The following is a 16,460-nucleotide window of genomic DNA, read 5'->3' on the forward strand; positions in this document are numbered from 1 at the left end:
CAAATATATACTTTAGACTAGCTTATCTTCATCCCCACTAAACAAATAGACTGAATATCAAATATATACTTTAGACTAGCTTATCTTCATCCTTAAAGTGTGTATTTTCAAGTTGACTAAAAAATCTATATTTGGATTCTCTCACTTGGGAAAATAAGCTTCAACGTGAGCTCATTTAAAAAGCTGGACACAAACCATAACCTCAAAATCCTCTCACTCAAGATGCTGCCCAAACCCTCAGGTGCTGGGGTGCCCCAGGTATGGTCTTGCCCCAGGTATAGTCTCTCCTCCCCCTGCTCATCTTTGGGAAATCTGCCCACGGCTGTTAAGCCCATGGCTTTACACTCCAGCCCTCAGCTGATGGCTCCCAGAGTGTCACCTCTGCCAGCATGTCCAGCAGGCCCCTTTCCCTTGTCACTGCCACAACACAACAGACTCCGCAACTTCCTCAGCTCAGTGAACGGCACTACCATCCACACAGGTGGTTGGGCCAACAAGCTTGTATCTTCTTTAAAATCTTTAGTCCTCATGCTCTCAAATCCAACCTACCAGTAAGAACCATAGCTTCTACCTCGAAAACAAATCTAAATCCTCCTGCCTTAATCTCCATTGCTACTAAACTAGGCCAGTGGCTTTCAACCAGGAATGATTTTGCCTCCCAGGGGGCATTTAGCTGAATGCCAAATTTGAAGAAATGTTTGGCTGTCACAGCTTAGTGGGAAGGTACTATTGGCAACTATGAGTAGGGACCAGGGCTGCTAAACACCCCAAACACACAAAACAGTCCCTCATGACAAAGAATGGGCCAGCCCAAGACGTCCATAATGCTGAGGCTGAGAAATCTTGCTGTAGCCCAAGCCAACATCGTGTCTCAGCATTTTCATTTTCACAGTGCCTGTCACTATATGAAACCTCCTTTTCACTTGCTTATTTTTGGTCTCCCCACTCTAGAATATAATCTCCTCGAGAACGAAGAACTTGGCTGTCTTGCTGACCTCTGTATTCTCAATGCCTGGCACACAGGGGTGCTCTATAAACATCTGAAGAACAGATAAACAAGTGTGAAAGAGAAGCAGTGATTTATGATTTTAAAAAACGTAAAATGCAGCAGAGAAGTTCTTAATCCTTCATGTAATAAAAGGCTTTCACAGTTTACAAAGGCCTTTTGTACTTGTAAGACCAATTCATAACAACAATTGTTGTTATGACCATGTTATAACACAGAGGGGACTCTCCTCCATGTTAAGCTAAAAAGGAAAATGTTGGGCATATCCATGTGATGAGATACTATGCAGCCAATAAAAATGAGATACTTGTGACATGGTAAAATGATTATTGGAAAGGGGAAGCATAGTGCTATATATTTTGATTTAAATATATTTTATATGTGCAGTCCGCTCAGGCACAGTTTGGACTGTGGAATTAGAAGTGGTTTTCTTTTTTTCGGCAACCCTATCTTTTTTGTTTCTTTACTCAGAAAACATAATTTTTTTTTTTTTAAACAAATAGCTCTGGGCATGGAAAAACTTTTTAAAAGTAAATTGTACTTCATAATTAAAGTAAGAGTCACAAAACAGGAATGAAATGGAAGTGCTATGATTGAGGTTAGTATGAGCAATTTAACTGAGGTGTACCAACCTCTAAGAGGAACAGCTCAAAAACACCCTCCTTCAGAATCTATTTTCTGAGTCAAAGAAGACAGAAAAAAACATCGACTTTTGTTAAGACAAACTGCCTGCCAAATGTGAGAGGTGAAGAAGATGCCTGGGGGACCGCGAACCTGTGAGTATCTGTAGTCGGATCTGTGTGAGAGTTGTCAGCGAAGTCTGGTAGAGGACACAGATGTTGCAAACCTTCTGGACTTCTGCAGAATCGACCCGTTTACCCCCGACAGGCCTGAGAATATTCCGGACTGATGCAGACTTTTGAAAAGCACGCTTTAGGAGACCTGGCACGGAGAAAAGAAAAAATGTGAGCAGAAGCTCAGCCATCTGCCAAATCCCACCATGGAAAAGGAAGAGCATTTCAATACAGTTCTAAATGTACAGCCAGGGCCAGACAGTGGGGCAACTCATTCAATTCATTTCTTTGGGATAATTTAGAAAAACATTAACAATAGGTTTTTAGGTACAACCTAAAGATCTCTTCAGAATATCCAAAAATTTCTCAGAATAAGCCAGGCATATTCAAATCTTACATGGGATTTTTACAAAAAAATCACCAAATTTCAAAACCCACAAAGGTAAAAATTCAGAGGACTGTGTTAGAGGAAGAGGGGCAAAGGCAGGGACCCTGGCTGCATCTCCATTTTCCATGCCTTTAGAGGGAAGTAAAGCGTGATAACCTCTTGTTGTGACACCAGGTTTTGAATGATATTCCACCTGTTTTCAACCTTCACACTGATATCCTGCTGGAGTTACATTTGCTGAGCCCATGCTCACTGCTAGCTACGAGACACTGAGTAGCAGAACAGACATCCTGAACCTAAGAACCTGCCACAGGCAGATAATACTGTCAAATTATGTGTTAGTGGTGTTTCCCTACTTTTTATCAGTGTGCAATAAGAACCTTCCCACAGAACCCATTACTAACCCTGCAATAGGAAAGCCACTAAAGGGTTACCCCTGCCTGTGGTTCAGTGAGTGGCTCCTTTACAAGGAATCCACATGGGAGATTTATTTTCTCAAGAACTCAGAAAAGCTCTACTTCTAAGAATTAGAAGAAAGCATCTACAGATTCCTTTTCATGTTGGTTTCTGAAAGTTCACAGGGAGCCACAGTGGCCCTAATGGAACATATATGTGTGGATATGCTTTTATGACCCAATCTTGATTTTGTTCATCTATTTCTACATACCCAGTCCTCGTTTTCTATTCCTATGGATCTTCTGTTTTGCCATATATGAACTTAGTAACCTAAGAAGCCTCAAAATTGTTTTGGAACAAGCTAGAGGCCAGGTGTGGCTGCTCATGTATGTCAAGCCAGCACTCTGGGAGGCTGAGGAAGGAGGATCACTTGAGGTCAAGAATTTGAGATAAATTTGGGCAACATGGTAAGGCCATCTCTACAAAAATTAAAAAGAAAAAAAATTAGCCAGGCATGGCAGTGCCCGCCTATAATAGCTGTAGTCCCAGCTATTATACTTGGGAGGCTGATGCAGGAGGATCACCTGAGCCTAGGAACTGGAGGCTGTAATGAGCTATGATCCTGCCACTGCACTATAGCCTGGGCGAAAAAGTGAGATCCTGTCTCTAACAATAAGAACTACAACAACAAAAACAAAGTTAGAGCATCCCACAAACAGAGAGGACATCCACACAGGAAGAATTAGGAGCTGTACTTCAGTCAAGCAGAGCTACAGGGTCAGGCCTGCTCCTGCCACTCACTCTTCACTGGGAGCACATTCTGGGGGGATGCTGGCTGCGTGTGGGCCGGCTCCTGACTCTCCAGCAGCTTCTTGCTCAGGATGTCACAGAAGAAGATCCGGATCAGAGGCACCCCCCACAGGAACTGCAGCTGTTTGGTGATCAAGTGCATTGACTCGTTAAGGCTATGAGAGAGCAGAGGAGACCGGGCCTGTCAGTTCCATCTGATGCAGGGCCAGGGCCAGCCCACACAGCTCCTAACAGCCTTCCGCTGGGAGCTGTAATTAGGACCTGGCACTCAACACGGCAAAGATTACAAAAATAAAAAGTGGAACTAACAAATCATTGCTGAGGGTCTGGTTTGTTGAGGGCACCAACTCTTCATCTTGTCTGCTTTCCCCAGGTCCCCAGGCTCCATGAGTCACACTCTTCTTGAAGACACTTGCTACCACCCAGTTGACAAAAACAACCTTGTACCTGCTGCGCTGCCTCCCCACTCACAGCTGGCCTGCAAGTGGTGGGGGGCCAAATCCAGACGACGCAGCAGCCTCCTCAGTGTTTCCTTGCCTTCCAGGGCTTCCTTGCCGGACTCCACACTGCCTCAGCACCCCTCAAATTCCTGGAATCTGCTGTCACCTTCCTGCTCAAGAAGGTGAGGTGACACCCCTACTGGCTGCCACACTCATCACCATATTGTTAATAGTCACCACTCCTGAGCACGGCCAGGCCTACTGGTAGGTGCTTTACATGCATTATCTGATTCAATCCTTCCAGAAGAGCCTATCAAAGGGACTTTGAAAATTATCCCCACATTTCAGACGAGGAAAGCGAGGTAAAGCAAGTCATCCAAGTCCCTCCAAGAAGAGGAAGTGGAGAGGAAAGCAGGCTGTCCGTGAAGGTGCTGCTCCGCCTCACTCATCTCCCACAGCCTCCCGACTCTCAGCCCCTCCGCCCCATCCTCTTCAGGCTGAGGTGCCGTGCTGGGGCAGGCTGTTCCCTAGCAATGAGTCTTTTTAACTAGACAGGACCCAGGGATGTCACTCAGGTACAAAAAAAAGGGCAAATTTGGGCATTTCCTTTCTTGGCCTTTAGTTTTCTGCTGCAAGGGTAACTGCCAGGGAAACCAAGCCTTAGGCAGATTTGTGAACAAGAAAACAGCTGGGCAGCAGAGCTATTTCCTGTCTGAAAACCACTTTATCTCAGCTCAGGCAGATGTTTCAAATTAGTGAAGCTGTGCCTTACTTGATATCTCTTCTTCTAGTCAAGTGTATCTCATGTTTTTAAGTTCTTAAACTTTTTAAAATTTATATTCCACCTCTTGAAAAGGATTTTGGGTGATTTCTATTCCCTTTAAATCATTTGTCTTGTTTTAGCATGTCCAAAATATGGTGGTCTACTCAAGCAATAAAAGTGATAGTGAAGAAGAAAAAACATTCATAGATAAGGTTCATAACTGAATGGAAGAAACAAAATACAAAACAATATTATTTCAATTTTGCAAAAAATGAGCAGCATTTCTAGATGGGAAGACTGAAAGGATGTTCACTCAAGTTTTCTTTGGTTTATAGGATCATGCGCTAGTTTTTATCCGCTTTTATTCTTACTCACACTTTATTAATATATAACGAATACATACTATACTTTTGTAATAAGAAACAAAGCACCACAAACTGGAAGAAAAAGATGGTGGGAGAGAGGCAGAAAAGACAGTGATTTGCATCTGGGACTCACCCATAATCCACAGATTGAGAGAACCAGCCAAGGACAGGATGCCAGTGGGTCAGGTTGGACTTCTTCTGGGACACATACTTCTGACAGTAGCACAGCATCTGGGTAAGCAAACTCACGAACCCATCCGTCTCCTCCTCTAACACTCTGGGGCTGAGGGAGCCCAACTGTAGGAGGTTGCCTACAGGGAGAGAAGGCTGAGTGTGATGGGCCCAGACAGACACTTTGACACTTTGGTGCCTCCTGGCCCTGCTCCCTGCCTGTGGCTCAGGTAGCCACATCCCATGTGCAGGAAGAAATTTCCACATAAGGGGCACCTGTCAGTGCCAGAGGCTGCTGTGTGGTGCAAAGGTAAGAAACAGGTCGAGCTGACTTCAAATCCCGGCTCTGCCACAGACAAGGTGCACCGTGGCCATAACCCACGTCTCAAATGTGTTTCTTCATTTGGAAGACTGGAATGATGATTCCCACTCTCCATATGAGGATGAAGTAGCAGGTAAAATGTCAGGTACACAGGCATACAGAGGTAAGTGATTAAGAGGTAGTTAGTATTACATGTTAATATTATATTAATGCTTAAAAAATCAAAGGTCAACATAAGAAATGACCTTTGAAGAATATCTGAATGTCCTAGGAAATCACTGTTATTCAGTGTTTACCAGTTATCTAATATCACTCATGTGAAGGCTCGTACCACAAACTCCTCATGAAATTAAGCCCCAGAGACCTTTTTTTTTCACACCTATAATCCCGCATTTTGAGAGGCTAAGGTGTGTGGATTGCTTGAGCCCAGGAGTCCGAGACCAGTCTGGACAATGTGGTGAAATCCTGTCTCCACTAAAAATACAAAAATTAGTTGGCCATGGTAGCGTGTGCTTGTAGTCCCAGCTACTCAGGAGGCTGAGGTAGGACAATCACCCAAGCCTAGGAGGCTGAAGATGCAGTGAGCCATGACGATGCCACAGCAGTCCAGCCTGGGTGACAGAGTGAGACCCTGCCTTCAAAAAAAAAAAAAATCTTTTCTATCTAAAATTTGACAAGGAGAATTCTGTGCCTCTGCTGTTTTCAAATGCTTCTATTCACAAACCCTTTCTTCCATCTATAATGAAAACACTGTAAAACAGGTGCTACTCTGATATAAGTCCCACCTAACTACTCCCTCTCTTCCCCTTGAGATGAGAATTATCCAGGCAACTCACCCATTTTCACTTTCTCCTTGACTGCCAGGAAGCTAAAAACTGACATCTAATGTTCATTAATAGTCTCTTAACTAGCTTGCCAGGCTGGTATATTTTCCATGTGATTTTCATTGACACGTCTATTTTAAATGTCTACCTAAATATGTGTTTTTTATTGTAAGCACTTCCAATTGTTACAAAAAGCAACTAAATCTCTAGAACAGTGACAGGCAAAACACGTGTGCTTTCCTTGATGGCCAGGACACAATTAAAGTCCAGCCACAGATACTCACCCATTAGACAAAGCGTATGGCATCCTTCTAAACTTTCACATACATCACGGCATCGATCTTCATCTCTTAAAAATATGATGAATTTACGAAGCATGTCATGGGATTCTAAAACAGTGAGGCGCTGCAAACAATGGCAGACCGTTAAACCAGAAACTGCCAGGAACAGTTTCCTGCTAGAGAGTGAACTTGATCACTTGCAGATCGCCCCTGCTTATGCGGAATGTGCTAGCAAACACCAAGAATAAAATGGACACAGACGAGAACCCGCTTCTTTGGGATGCTAACATAAGTGTGTCTATCGTGGCCACTGGTCCTGAAGAACAATATAAAGGGAGGTGTGGAAATAAGCGGAGAAGCCATTTTACTTTCTAATGTCTAAGAAGAAAAGCAAAAACAGAACTGGGTTTTCGGGGGGAACTTACAGAGCCTGCTTACCTCAGGGGTCACTGTGCTGAGATGAGTCACCAGAGCAGGCACAGACATGATGTGGATGAGGAACGGCCGAATCAGATTGTCTGAGAATTGTGCGGCAATCACAGGGCTAGACATAGACAGATCCACTCATTCAGACAGGTCTCCGCGTGCAACCAGAACAAAAGAACAACCCCACCAACATGCTCAAATCCTAGAAATTATGCTTCATGGGATTTCTGTAAAAACTGAAGGCTGAAACTGGGGACACACACTAGGGAAATGGGTACATCAGTGACGGAACAGTCGCTCATGCCATACTGTGCAGCTACGAAAAATCATTTTTGAAATTTTACTGACATGAGAGAATGCTCATGCTATAACGAACTTTTAAAAAAGGCAGAATGAAAAACTATATACATGGAGGAGGAAAGAGTTTGTGATGGGGAGGGAGGGAAAAAAGGGGTTTTTGGAGTGCTGGTATAATCAATTTCTCTAGTTGGTGGTGCTTACCCAGGTGTGTTCACTTTGTGATAATTCACCAATAAAACTTCAGTTAAGCAGCTTATTTAAAAGTATAGATGCACTATAGATATACAATATATACACATCATGTACTTATATACATATGTATGTACTTATATATTTATATATGTATATATACATTATATACATATGAGTATAATGTTTGAAAATATAAACACAAATATAAATACATTTTTAAAAGACTGAGGCAACAGATTAATAATTTATCTCTGCTTGTACAATCAAAAATTTTTTTCTTTCGTTTTTCTGTTTTATCTAGGTTTTCTACAATAAGCCTGTATTGCTTCCATAATAAAAAAAAGATAAATACTATTAAATAAGATAATGACCCCAACCCACACCATATATAAAAAGTAATGAAATGAGCCACAGACCTAAACGCTAGTTTTATAACTAAAACTATAAAATTCTTAGAAGAAAACATAGGAGTAAAGTTTTGAGACTTCAGGTTAGACAATGATTTCTTAGATATCACACTAAAAGCACAAGTGTTAAAAGAAAAAAAATAGGCAAGTTGTGCTTCTGCAAGGTTTAAAACTTTTGTGATTCAAAAGACACTACCAAGAAAATCAAAAGACAACCCACGAAATGGAAGGAAACATCTGCAGATCACTTATCCGAAAAGGGACTTGTGTCTAGAGCATATAAAGAACTCACAACTCTCAGAAAAGATGAACCATACAATTAAAAAGTATACAAAGGATCTAAACATACATTTCTCCAAAGAAGATATACAAATGGCTGATAAGCACATGAAAGGATGTTCAACATCACTAGCTACCAGGGAGCTGGAAATGAAAACAAGAGTGAGATACCCCTGTACATCCACTGGGATGGCTAAATAAAAAAGACAGATAACAAGGGTTGGCAAGGATGTGGAGAAACTGAAACCCTCACACACCACCCTGGGAATGTAAAATAGTGCAGGCACTTTGGAAAACAATTTGGCAATCCTTCAAAAGGTTAAGGATGGAGTTACCACATGACCCAGGCAAGTCTACTCCTAGGAATATGCCCAAGAGAAATGAAAACATATGTCTACACAAAAACTTGTATATAAATGTTCACAGCAGCACTATTTATAATAGCCAAAAAGTAGAAAAAACTCAAATGTGGTATATCCATATAATGGAATATTACTTGGCCATAAAAATGCATGAAGTACTGATCCATGCTACAACATGAATGAACCCTGAATATATTATGCAAAGTGAAAAAAGCCAGTAGCAAAAGACCACATATTATGTGATCCTATTTATGTGAGATGTCCAAAACAGGCAAATCCAGAGATAGAAAGTAAATTAGCTGTTGCCAGGGGTTTTGGGGAGAGGGAAAAGGTAGTGACTGCTAATGGGTATTAGGTTTCTTTTCAGGGTGATCAAATATCATGGAATTAGATCGTGGTGATGGTTGCACAACTCTGTGAACATACTAAACACCCGCGAATGGTATACTTTAATTGAACAAAGTGTATGAGATGTGAATTAGACTTCAATAAAGTTGTTATCTTAAAAAAATCACTCAGAGGCCATGTAGAAAAAAAGGTAAGAAAACAACTTACAGAGGGAGAAAAAGGTTTGTTCGAGCTAATGTGCTCTATAATAGCAATGAGCAGAGGTGTTACTGGTATTCAGGCACTCAGAATTCATATTATATACTTTCAACAGTACCATTTTTGGAACAAGGACTTTTTATAAGGCTGAAATGCTGAAAATATCAGTATCTGTGTTTACCACTTGTCTAGATGAGGCTGACAAACCGAACTACCCTCTCTGATCTGAGTGGGGAACACTAGAAGGGAACCATATTATTTTCTGCATGTTAGAAAGAGGTTTAAAACAGAACAACATAATTCTCTAAACAGAAGAAAAGCAAACCACAGAGAATGCTGCTGAAATGACAACCAGTCACGTTGCATTTGCAAGGAAAGGACTGCATCTTTATAAGGGCACGAAGGGCTGACTCTGGGGGTTCTCACAAAAACCTAGGGATTCCAGTCTGGGCCGTATCCCTAAGTAACTCGGCCTGACTGGGAGTGAGGTACCAGTGGACGAATTATAGGACTGCAGGGCTGCCTCAATGTTTGGAGGGGTATGATCTTTTGAGTCTGCATGAGGTCAGACTCAAAAAAATCACACACACTGCAAACACTCCTATATCTCCCTCAATTTCTTATTACCAATTTCTTCAGCATGAGGTCATCAGAATCTTTCTTTAGCCCACCTCTAGCTATTGCATTTAAGTACCCCTAGGTGACAAAGTCTATAAGTGTACTGCTTAGTTGAGTGTTTAACAGGACTAGACATGGTGTGGGGTGGGGTGGGGAGAAGGATGAAAAAGAGGTGTGACTGACGCACAGTCCCTGCTAACAGAGAGCTCACGGTACAACCAGGGAGCTGGGCAGGCTTATGGGGAAAACAGAAGCCAGGGCTAGTGGGCACATGACTAGGTGCCTGGGCAAACTAGAGGTCCAGATAATCAACGTTACGGTAGTGTGAGGAAAATGGCAAGTTTGGGAAGGTTCCCATGTGCTATTTACTCAAAAAATACAGACTGTTCTTAGAATACAAAAATGTGTCCAACGTGTGGGACAAGTACAAAGAATAAGAAGTAAAGAGTATGAGCTCTGGCGTTAAATAGCCTGGGTTTAGTTTCTAGCCTGGCCACTCCCTGCTGTGTGACTGAGAGCAAACAATTTAACCTCTCTGGGCCTCAGCTTCCTCATCTACAAAATGGAGATAAGCTAGGTGTGGTGGCTCACCCCTATAATCCCAGAACTTTTTGAGAGGCTGAGGCAGGAGGATAGCTTGAGGCCAGGAGTTTGAGATCAGCCTGGCCAATATAGTGAGACCCTGTCTCTAAAAAAAATTTTAAAAATAAAAAAATTAGTCGGGCATGTGCCTGTAGTCCTAGCTACATGGAAGGCTGAGGTGAGAGGACTGCTTGAGCCCAGGAGTTTGAGGCTGCAGTGAGCTCTGATCATGCCACTGCACCACACCCTTGATGGCAAAGCAAGACCCTGTCTCATAAATAAATAAAATGGAGACAAGAGAATGTGGTGAGGAGGCAGTTAATGTGTTTAAAAGTTGTAGAACAATGTGTGGCCCATGAATTTTAGCTTGGTACACTACTGACGATTTCATAGACTTTCACTATATTCCTGTATGACAAAGCCACGGATATCTTGGCACACCACTGATGACTTTATAGACTTTCACTATATTCCTATATGATGAAACCACAGATACCTTGTTTTAAAAGATCCTGATTGTGTTCAATTATATACAAACATTTAGAGGGGAAAAGTACTATTTGGGAAAAAGGCTTTAGAGTAGCCTGGCCTTAACAAGTGATTCAATGGAATCTAATATACACAGAGAAGAAAAACTACAAGGATGGCTGCTCGTTATATTCTTACAGGAGAATGTAAGTATGGTGGAATGACTGGATGTGACCATGTTGGTGAATCACATGTGAATTACAACCACAGCAGGGCAGCGGAGGGATGCTGGACAGGAAAGAAAGGTGAGGTGCTCCTAGAGCTTCTGTTCTCTCAAGTTGGCGGGGGGCAGGGGGTACAGGCAGAGCTGCTCCTGAGCTTGAGGGCTCAGGCCTCAGTGTGCTGACCTTCACTGTGTCTGCCAGAGGACTGGGGGCAATGCTGCCGGAATGAGCTGCCCCACAGGGTGACTTGGGAAGGGATAGTTGCAGTGAATCTGCATCTTAGTCTTCTGGGAAAGCCTGTTTATACCTAGACATTAGAGCTCATTAAATACAACTCACATAACCTCTCTAAAAGTATGAAATAAAGGCACAATTGTCCATTACATAATTAGTTCTACTTCTGTAATTAATGCTAGCATAACCGGTTACATCCTGTTCTGTGTGAGGGTCTAGCCTCTAGAGGCACATGGTCTAGTACAGTAGCCACTGGCTACATGTGGCTACTGAGCACTTAAAAATGTGGCTGGTTTGAATTCAGACGTGCTCTAAATACATACCAGTTTTGAAGACTTGGCATAAAGAGAAAAAGGTAACACATTATTTAAGTTTAATTAAAATAATTAAAAAATATTGATTACATACAAAAATAACATTTTGGGTATGTTAGTTTAAATAAAAATCTATCATTAAACTGAATTTCCCTTTTATTTTGACTTATTTTTTTTGAGACCAGGTATCATTCTGTCACCCAGGCTGGAGTATAGTAGCTCTATCACAGCTGGCTGCAGCTTTGACTTCCCTGGCTCCAGTGACCCTCCCACCTCAGACTCCTGAGTAGCTGGAACCACAGGCACATGCCATCGTGCCTAGCTAATGTTTGTGTTTTTTGTAGAGATGAGGTTTGGCCATGTTGCCCAGGCTGGTCTCAAACTCCTGAGCTCAAAATGATCTGCCCACCTTGGCCTCCCAAAGTGCTAGGACTACAAGTGTGAGCCACTGCACCTGGCCTCTTTTAATGTTTGTTTGTTTGTTTGTTTTGAGATGGAGTCTCACTCTGTCACCCAGGCTGGAGTGCAATGGCACGATCTTGGTTCACTGCAACCTCTACCTCCTGGGTTCAAGCAATTCTCCTGCCTCTGCCTCCTGAGTAACTGGGATTACAGGCATCTGCCACCATGACTGGCTAATTTTTGTATTTTTTGAGTAGAGACGGGGTTTCATCATGTTGGTCTCGAACTCCTGACCTCAGGTGATCCACCTGCCTTGGCCTCCCAAAGTGCTTAGAAAGGGATTACAGGTGTGAGCCACCGCGCCTGGCCGTCTTTTGACCTTTTAAATGTGGCTCTAACTATATTTCCATCGGACACACCTGCTCTAGATCAGCCTCGTCCAACAGAACTTTCTGTGATGCTGGAAATGTTCTGTATTTGTGCTGTCCAACACAACTGCCACTAGTTACATGTGGCCGCTGAGCATTTGAAATGTGGCTAAAGCAACTGAGGAAGTGAATTCTTCATTTTATTTAACTTTAATAAAATTTCATTTAAACAGCCCCCTGTGGCTAGTGGTTATAAAACTAGGCCATGTTTATAAATATGGCCTATTTTTGTAAATAAAGTTTTATTGGAAGAGAGTCATGTTCATTTGTGTAAGTACAATCTATGGCTGCTTTCAAGATGCAATGACAGAATGGTTGTGTCAGAGGCTGTATGGCCCATAGAGCTGAAAATATTTCTCTGGCCCTTTCTAGAAAATTTGGCCAACCCACGTTCTAGACCATCATTTTCCAAATAGGTTTCCAATGGAAAATGATTTCATGGGATATCAACAGCATCCAAAAAACAAGACAGAGGTATTCCATGCTCAGATACGTTAAATAAGCCCACGGGGTCCTGCTAACATAGTAGGACTTCTCAGAGCTCTCAACATGAAGGTGTACTGTGGATCCACAGACAGGACAGAGCAGGCAGCTTTCACCAAACTGGTTCCGCCATAACACTCTTCCTTTCAGGATCAAAATTTTATTAACATTTCCCCAACTTGGTGTTCCCCCAAACAGTTTAAACATGTTCTGCATCTATGAATAAGCATAGCTTTTTACATTTGGCAATTCTCAGAATTGCAGGTGTAATTTCCATAATGAATTACTTACCTTCTTAGGTACTTAACATCTTCAAACTAAGTGAAGGCAAATATCATCTCTTCTCTGGTTCTCCAAATTCTAACATTTTACATCTGTGTTCACATTATTTCCTTAATCCTCTCATCCTGTCCTTTGCTGGGCCTTCTCTGGCTCTCAGGTTTTTTGTTTTGTCAATTAAAATCTCAAAAGGAAAAATGACTGCATCTTGGCCTCTTTTAGATAAAAGCAATTCATTTTGAATAGTTTCCAGAGATCACACTGCAGTAATAGTCAGGGGTACAGACTGAAGATTAAGTTTGAGCAGTCACAAAAGTGTCACTTTCATTAAGAACAATGCTTCCTGTAAATTCTGACAAAGTGGGCAAGTCTACACCTAATACTAGTAATGAGAAAAAAAGAAAACCAAGAGGAGGAAGCATTCAAGAACATGCCATCAGCTATGGTTTCTTACTCACCGCAACGCTAGAGAAAAGGCTGCCGTTAAAGTGCCTTTGGATAGACAAGGACGGGGTCGTGCCAGGCCACGGGTTAACAATATCTGAAAAGAACATTTTAACTGGTCAGAGGATACCAACTTTATATTCATTTGTACATAAAAAAGCAAAATGAGTCCTTCAGAATAAAAACTGTATTGTAAGCCAGGCATGGTGGCTTGTGCCTACAGTCCCAGCTCAGGAGGCTGAGGCAGGGGGATTCCTTAAGGCCAGCCTGGTGACAGAGTGATCCTGTCTCTGAAAAAAATATCGTATGCAGTGTTTTTATAAAAGGAAGGGGAAGAAAGTATTGGGTAAGGAGGTTAACTCTACCACTCTTTCTCTACTTTAAATAATATGGTTAAAAATTCTTTAATAATAAAGTTAAAAAAACAGCTAAGAAAAATACTACCAGACTTGAAATATAAAGACACCATATTATTTTAGAAGCCATTCAGTTATGGTGCAAAGTAGAAGCTTCCTCTACTGAGATAACTGCCAGTCATGCCATCTTCTGCCATCAGACCACCTTACAGGGTTGTTGTGAGGAACATATGAAACCAAATCAGGAAATAGCCCATCACAGCGCCAGGCAGAAGGAAGGGCGAAGTCAACATTACTTCTGAAACTCAAGAATACCATAGTGCCTTTAAACAGCAATCAGGCTTTCTTAACAAGGTACGAAATGAAAAGGGCTGTCTGAGGACACAGAGCTAGAAGTATGATTGTAGACATCAACCAAGAAGGAATCTGAGGGAAAAAGCCCTGAGGTCTCCTTCCAGAGTTCAAATGTCAAAAGACTGGACTACCCTGGCAGCCAAAAATGTAGAGCATTCAAGGGATCCCGGCACCACTGTCCTCCCTTTACCTGACCGACCCACAAGTGAGACAAGGCAGGGGAAGGAAAAAGGGGGAAGGAAAAAGCTTGACACCAGCCGTCAAGCTCTTCCTATGAAAAGTGTTTCTGAGGAGGGCACCAGGTATGCTGAACCCAAACGTAAAAATCCAAGTGCGGGTGTTGGAGTGAAGAAGTCACATATTAGGGGGCAGGGGTCACAGACCTGCAGCACAGAATAAAATCCATGCTGGTTGAGATGTCCCATTATATTTGCACAAATGTGGTTCATTGCTGGTCGAAGACTCTCACCTAAACAAAGAAAAAAGTGAGAACAAAAAAATGTCTTGCCATAATGTGACCTGTTTATGTGGGACAGGAATTATGTCCCATACCCAAGGCCCTAGGAAATGAGATGTTCCCTGGCTTGCTTTCCTTTTTCCTTAGGCCTGGTGCCAGGGCACAGGGAGGCAATGACTATCTGAAACTCTAACACTCCTGGAGGGCCTGGCTCAAGAGTCACCTCTTGCGTGATGGGTGCTGTCACACCCCTAGCCAGAAGTGACATCTCTGACCTCTGAGCTCCTAAAGCACCTTTTCTAATTACCTCCTAGGGCCTGGTACTGTCTTCTCTGGGGGGATGCCTCCTCTCCTCAATGGGACATGAGCTTCCTGGAAGGGCCCAGAACTCAACGATTTTTATATTTCCTCCAAGAGGCCAGGGTCATGCCTGAAATAAACCCACCTTGCTGACCCGGAGCCTTTCACATGCAGTTTCCCTGCTTTTCATTTCATCCCTACTTTTCACTCTGTGAATCCCAGCTCTCTCTCCAGCTTTCAGCTCACACCCACTTCTTCAAGAAAGCCAGAGCCCCAGACCAAGCAAGGCCTCCCAACTCTACTAGACACTCTCATTTCTCTTGCATACTTCCTTACAAGCACTTACCACATTATTGTCTTTTTATATCTATGAACAAAGTCTATTTAATGCCTGTTTTCCTCATCAGACTCAAGCTCTGTGAGGAAGGGAGCACCTAAAGTCCCTGAAGGGCAGTGCCCCTTTCTGTTTTGCTTATCTTTGTCTCTCCAGCACCTAGCAGTGTCTGGCACATATAGGCTACTTGTTGAACGGATGAAAGAAATGACCATATGAAACATTTAGGGCTAGGAACACTTTTCAGGGAAGGAGGCAGCTTTATAATGCAAATTTTATGGGCAAAATAGAATTATTCACAACCTAATGATTTTCCAAGTAAAACGACAAGGCTTAAGTGAAGGTTATCACTTGGAGGCTAAGGCACTGTGGGAATTAAAAAAATTAAGATCAGAAGAACCATGTCTTCAAACGTAAATTCAAAGAAGGGTAGAGTACAACACGAAATGGTGAATGCTTTCTGGATACTATGACGCAGTCTGATGGTAAGTGCCAAGGGCATCCTCATTTATATGGTCTCAGGGCCTTCCCTGAGGCTTGTGGTGGCAAAAACGCTTCTTACAAAGGAAAAAAGGCCCCCGAGTTCTCTATGGAAATGTCAAAAAACATTTTGAACCAAGTCCCACAGACCTTTTCCCCGAAGAATTTTCCACGTTGAAGTGTCTGTGAAGGTGACAAGCATTGTGAGGTACAGGGTGATGAGTCGGGAGTCTTGTAAGATTTCAGGCTGGAAACAATAAACCGAGCAAGATGAAGACACACATCTCTGATTTCAGACAGCAAAGTATTCATTTTACAACTGCTCTATGGGAGCTGAGCCTGGAATCACTGAGTCAAGGTTATAGATCAGTCTTCATTCTTTTCCTCTTGGAGAATGACCACTTCAGGAGTTAAAGAACAAGGAATCACATATTCCTGGGAATGGAGAATTGAGTATTCCTAGAAAACAAGATGACCAGGGCTGGCTTGCTGTGTGTACACGTGTCTGCCTATCTGTTTGAACACTGCAGCAACAGAGCAGAAATGCAATTGAGCATGACAGGGACTCTGGGCTCAGCCTTCTGACTTTACTACTTACTAGCTGTGTGAGCTTAGGCAAGTTTCTTAACCT

General features: G+C 42.5%; 1 protein-coding gene across 3 annotated transcripts in view; it reads right to left on the reverse strand.

Moving 5' to 3' along the window:
- Positions 1-16,460, reverse strand: part of UBE3B (ubiquitin protein ligase E3B) — a 57,273-nt gene that overhangs the window by 30,424 nt on the left and 10,389 nt on the right. For all 3 annotated transcript variants that reach the window (XM_012469118.3, XM_064379872.1, XM_012469119.3), the window contains exons 8-15: positions 15,980-16,076; positions 14,642-14,727; positions 13,563-13,645; positions 6,999-7,104; positions 6,564-6,684; positions 5,096-5,273; positions 3,386-3,549; positions 1,781-1,948 (exon numbers count right to left, since the gene is read on the reverse strand). In XM_012469118.3, the coding sequence (XP_012324541.2) occupies positions 1,781-1,948; positions 3,386-3,549; positions 5,096-5,273; positions 6,564-6,684; positions 6,999-7,104; positions 13,563-13,645; positions 14,642-14,727; positions 15,980-16,076 (1,003 nt within the window). The remainder of the gene's footprint in view (positions 1-1,780; positions 1,949-3,385; positions 3,550-5,095; positions 5,274-6,563; positions 6,685-6,998; positions 7,105-13,562; positions 13,646-14,641; positions 14,728-15,979; positions 16,077-16,460) is intronic.

Source organism: Aotus nancymaae, unplaced genomic scaffold (genome assembly GCF_030222135.1).
Source record: "Aotus nancymaae isolate 86718 unplaced genomic scaffold, 86718_ANA_hifiasm-v0.15.2.pri h1tg000021l, whole genome shotgun sequence".
In the NCBI taxonomy this organism is placed as follows: domain Eukaryota; kingdom Metazoa; phylum Chordata; class Mammalia; order Primates; family Aotidae; genus Aotus; species Aotus nancymaae.